The 5829-nt window shown below is 39.3% G+C and overlaps 1 protein-coding gene across 1 annotated transcript in view; it reads left to right on the top strand.

Annotated features, from left to right (window-relative positions):
- Window positions 1-5829, top strand: part of ITGA8 (integrin, alpha 8) — a 296933-nt gene that overhangs the window by 153858 nt on the left and 137246 nt on the right. Inside the window, exon 14 of the mRNA XM_006872605.1 lies at window positions 3600-3645. Within this exon, the coding sequence (XP_006872667.1) occupies window positions 3600-3645 (46 nt within the window). The remainder of the gene's footprint in view (window positions 1-3599; window positions 3646-5829) is intronic.

Below are 5829 nucleotides of genomic sequence, written 5' to 3'. Positions count from 1 at the left end.
ATATATATAAAATATATAAAAAGTTTATTCTGAGCCAAGAACAAAGCACTTAAGTCCTTGAATTGGTGTTCATACAGAGTTCTCCTATCTGGTGTAGGATAGAAGATATGGATTCAAGCCAAGGGCCCCCTGTGCTACACTTTTCCAAATAATGGAGTCCTGACAACACAGGGAGAATACAGTTCATATTTCTTCAAATCAGTGCCTCTTTTTCTTCTGACATAGCAAAGTTGTTACATGATACACTGGAAAAGACGATATAACAGAACAAATAAATATGAAAAGATTAAAAAGTTTAAATTTTTATATAATTTGTCATTATCATTTTAGAAATTGGTAGACTTAGAATTTTGACTTTTAAGATTTGAACCCCTGCAAAATATGATTTGATTCATTGAGCCATAGTTGACCAAGTTGTAACCCTTTCTAACTGTATTCTCTCATGTCGCTGTTACAGAGGTCTTTAAATAACCTGTGTTTGGCTGACTTGAATGTTAATTTATACCTCTTTCTATATGTGAGCTCTGGAATCAAGTCCTGAGCCTGCTTCTGATGCTGTGTTTATAAAATATAAGAAATTTAGATTGCAGTTTTAACCTTAAAACTATTGTGAGTTCTTTTTTTTAAAAAAAAAAAAAAAGAAAATTTCTAGTAAGTATTATTGATACTTAGATTGAGTTCCAAGCATCCCTGTTGACACAATGGTTAAGCACCTGGATGCTAACAAAAAGGTTGAAAATTTGCACCTTCACAGAGCTCTGTAGGAGAAAAAGATGTGTATCTCTGCTTCTGTAACAATAGCTGTTGTTGGTAAGTGCCATCAAGTTGGTTCCTACCCATAACAACCCTGTATAGTGTTTCCAAGGAGTGGCTGGTGGGTTTGAACCACCCACCTTGTGGTTAGCAGTCCAGTGCTTATCTATAGAACCACACCAGAATTCCAGCCTTGGAAACCCAATGGGTAGTTCTGGCTCTGTCCTATAGGGTCTCTATGGGTCAAAATCAACTTAAAAGGGGTTGGTTTGGGAATTAGATTAGATTCTCCCAGAACCAACATTGAGACAGTGATTAAGTATATACAGTTCATATGAGAATGATGCCAGGAAACACTGATAAGGGAGTAGGACAGACAGACATGTAAAGGAAGGATGCCAGTAAAAGAGATATTACAAAGCTGATTGCCACTGTGGGCAATAGGGGCTTGATCTGGCTGGAGAACTCTGGGAGATAGAGAAGAACATGCCTTAGAGTGAGCCCACTGTAGAGGCAAGGATGCTGTGCAGTTCCCATCTAATTCCCAACCATCATAGACTGAGTGCCATTCCCAGGGCATTCCTGCCTCCCTGGCCCATCCAGGAGACGCTCCCAGGAGAATCATAGGTGCTCACTATTGGATACTGTTGTCCTGTCCTGGAAAGGTGAGTGTCCGTGGAATGTGGCTACAACTGGTTTTCCTGGGCAAGCTCTAATATCTTGATTGGTTTTCCATTTGGAGTGGCTGACTAAGTTCTCATTTCCACTTCTGTTTGGCTAGAATTAAGTAATTTTAGCTTCAACTGTTCTACATTTTCTTTTGTGGCCATTATTTCTATTAAGTCTGTTTTTCTCACATCTAAGATTTATTCTGTGCAGATGTAGCCATTGCCGTTTAAAAACATTTTTAGTGATTCTACCAGTCAGTCTTCAGTACCGTACTGTAGCCATTGCTGTCAAATGGATTCTGATTCATAACATCCCCATAGCCCAGGGTAGAACTGCCCATAGAGTTTGTAAGCTGTAAATCTCCATGGAAGCAGATGGCCACATGGTTCTCCTGCAGAGCTGCTGGTGGGCTAGCAGCCAAGTGCATCCAAGTGCTTAACCACTGCACCACTGGGATTCTTTCCTATACTCAATAACCAACATGAATTTGCTTAAGAAACCATTTTATCTATCTATTAATCAGTAAAATAATTGTGAGCATTCCCTCTTCAATAATGCAGGCATTATATTATAATGAATCTTTGTTGTAACTCAGCTCCACTTTGTACTTCCTTGTGTAAGCTTTAGTGAATTCACATTTCAGTCTCACTAAGCTTCAATTTGGAATCCTGGTGTGGCACTGTGGGTTAATGTGCTGCACTGCAAAGTTGATTTAAATTGCAAGGTCAGTGGTTCACCAGCTGATCCTCGGAAACCCTATCTAGGGTCACTATGGGTTGGAACCAACTTGACAGCACACAACAACAACAACATGCCTTAATTTTAAAGGACCCTGGTGGTGCTGTGGTTAAGTGCTTGACAAGTCCTTTCACAGGAGAAAAGGCCTGGTAATCTGCTCCAGAAACATTACAGCCTAGGAAACCCTATGGGGCAAGTTTATTCTGTCCAATAGGATCACTAATGAGTTGGAATCAACTTGTGTTACCAAACAAACTTTAATCTACTTATCTGCAAAACTGTGGCAATTATAGAGACTTACTAGTTTCTTATCAGTAATCAACGTCAGCAGTTCGAAAATACCAGCGATTCCGCAAGACTGTGGGGTAATGCAGTAGACTGCAAAGTCGGTTTGAATTGCAAGGTTGGAGGTTCAAACTCACCAGTCACTCCTTGAAAACCCTCTGCAGGGTCACTATGGGTCAGAACCAACTCGATGGCACTTAACAACAACAACAACAAAGATTTACAGACTCGGAAACCCAACACAGGGTCACTATGAGTCAAAATCAACTCCGCGGCACATAACTACCACCACCAGTCAATTTAAATCATTTCGAAGAATCGCTGGCCTAGAGTAAGTGCTCAATATGTGTGATTTATTATTCTTATTTGTTGTTGTTAGGTGCCATTGAGTCAGTTCCAACACATAGTGACCCTGTATAGCATTTCCAAGGCTGTGTTTACAGGGGCAGAGGGCCTCATCTTACTCCCACGGAGCAACTATTAATGTGTTTTTAATTGTTAAGTGCCATTGACTTAGTTCTGACACATAATGACTCTGTGTAGTTTCTGAGGAGCAGCTGATGGGCTTGAACCTCCGACCTTGCAGTTAGCAGTCTAGTGCTTATCCTACAGTTCCATACTAGGATCATCACAATGATTTTTCAATTACTTCATATATACCATCAACACTTTGCCAACAATAGACTCACCATCTACATACACTATGGGTAAGGAACAAATAGTTGTGTCAAAATGACAGTCAAAATGTCTCACTTCAGCTACAGTTATTACAATAAATAAATAAAATTATGTGACTAAAGAATGTGGTGCATAGTAGGCACTAAACATATGCTTTTTCCCTTTTACTTTTCTTGGCAAAGGTGCTTTCAATCTGGGGAATAGGAGAAATGTGATGATTTCTGAAGCATTTCTAGTCGATTGAACTTCTTAAATCCCTAGGGTTTGAGATGCACTGATTTATGTGTCATATTGATTTGGTTACAGTGAAGCTCCAATGTACCTTGTAAAACAACAGAAAAGCAGTGATTTGTTCTCATTTTGTGTCACTCACTCTGAAATCAGCATTTCAAAATGCTTCTGTGTTACTTATGACTATGAATTTAATCAAATGTTTCATAAAACATGTGCGTGTTTTGTGTTTCTGTCATTTTTAGATTTACTTGTGGGTGCATTTGGAACAGGAAAAGTAGTTGTTTACAGGTATGTGGTTGGTGGTATGCAAATGTTCTTGTGTTGTTTGAAATGCATTTCACTGGGAGGCGGGCATAAATTTTTTTCTGAAAGAACATATCCCAACTGTTATTTTAGAAATTATTTAAATCCTCCTTTTAAAGTTTGGAATTTCTCTTTCTCTCTCTCTCCTCCTGTCTTTCATTGTTCTGTGTTTTTATTCTCAAATTTCAGGACCAGTCTTCCAGCCCTCTCCTAACATAATTGTTAAATAAGACATGAATTATAGCCGACCTTATAAAATGACTCATGTTTTAGTTGTTACTATTTTTGAATTCTTCTCTTTGCTTCGGAAATACATTAAAATGTACTTATTGTCTCTATAAGCTAGTGTTACGGTCCCAGACCAGGAGTTGGCAGTCCCACAAGTGAGTATTGAACAGTGGTTTAAATGTGACAGATCTGGAATCAAAGCCGGGCCCTTTACATACGCACCACTGTTGAATCTTGGACAAGTTTCTATAACTTTCTAAGCCTATTTTACATCTATAAAGTAGAAATGGCAATATGTGCTTTACAAGGTTATTTTTGTTGTAAAGGTGAACTGAGAACCTGTATATAAAGTACACCAAATAGTAACTGGAGTTCTGGTGTGATGCTGTAGGATAAGCACTAGACTGCTAGCCACAAGGTCAGTGGTTCAAACCTGCCAGCTGCTCCTCAGACACCGTATCCAGGGTCACTATGAGTTGGAACTGACTCAACGGCACCCAGCAACAGCAACAATAGTAACTAGATAGTTTGTGTTCTAAAACTTGGTTGCGTTTTCTTCATTTGCCCTTTCCTTCTTCCTTTTTTCTAAAAATCATTTTATAGGCATTCAAGACACTAGGTTAATATAGCAAAACAAAAGGCAGAGTGCACAACTGAGTATAAAGAGCCTATGTGGCACAAGCTGTTTGCAGTAGGCTGCTAACCTAAAGGATGTTTTAGATTAGCAGCCTACTGATTTGAACCTAACTATCAACACTCATGGAAGCAGCAGCCAAGAAATCAAAGGACATATTGCATTAGGCAAGTCTGCTGCACAAGACCTATTTAAAGTGTTGAAGTGCAAAGATGTCAGCTTGAGGACTAAGGTGTGCCTGACCCAAGCCATGGTATTTTCAATAACTTCATATGCAAGTGAAAGCTGGACAGTGAATAAGGAATACCATAGAAGAATTGATGCTTTTGAATGATGGTGTTAGAAGAGAATATTAAAAGTGCCAGGCTGCCAAAAGAACAATCAGATCTGTGCTGGAAGAAGTTCAGCCAGAGTGTTCATTGGAGGCCAGGATGGCCAAACTTCATCTTTCATATTTTGGACATATTGTCAGGAGGGACCAGTCGCTGGAGAAGGATATCATGTTTATTAAGGTGGAAGGTCAGAGAAAAAGAAGAAGACCCCCAGCAAGATGAATTGGCAAAGTGGTAGCATCGATGGGCTCAAGCATGGCAACAATAGTGAGGTTGGCCTAGGACCAGGCAGTGTTTCGTTCTGCTGTACAGTGGGTCTCTATGAGTCGGTACTGACTCGATGGCACCTAACAGCAACAACCACGAGCTCCACCAAAGAAAAGCCTGGCAAACTGCTTCTGTAAACATCAAAGCCAAGAAACTCTTATGAAGCAATTCTACATTGTAGCACATGGTTTGCCATGAGTCACAAGTTGACTAGATGACAGCTAATAACAGAAACAACATTACCCGGGTGTTCTTAATGTATAATACTATCTTAGCTCAGCTCTCTAGTTGGAAAATATGGCCTTGGAGATAGAAATGATGCTGGAGATCACATCATAGAATTTTGCGAGACCAATGATATAATCACTGCAAATACCTTTTAAAAACAACAGAAAAGATTACTATACATATGGACTTCACCAGATGGAATGCACAATAATCAATTTGTCTATATCCATGGGAAGACATGGGGGAAAGCTCCAAACAGGCCAGGAGTAGACTGTGGAACAAACCATCAATTGTTTGTATGCAAGTTCAGGCTGCAACTGAAGATAATTCAAATAAGTCCACAAGAACCAAAATATGACAATATGACATTGAACATATGCCACCTGAATTTAGAGATCATCTAAATGACCAAAGAATAGAAGAGTTGTGGGATAATATCAAGAATATCATACAGATCTTGGTTTTCCTTGCACTATAATA

This window comes from Chrysochloris asiatica, unplaced genomic scaffold, assembly GCF_000296735.1.
Source record: "Chrysochloris asiatica unplaced genomic scaffold, ChrAsi1.0 scaffold00206, whole genome shotgun sequence".
NCBI lineage: Eukaryota > Metazoa > Chordata > Mammalia > Afrosoricida > Chrysochloridae > Chrysochloris > Chrysochloris asiatica.
Note: the sequence above shows the minus strand (reverse complement) of the source record. Positions and strands in the feature narration are given on the sequence as shown.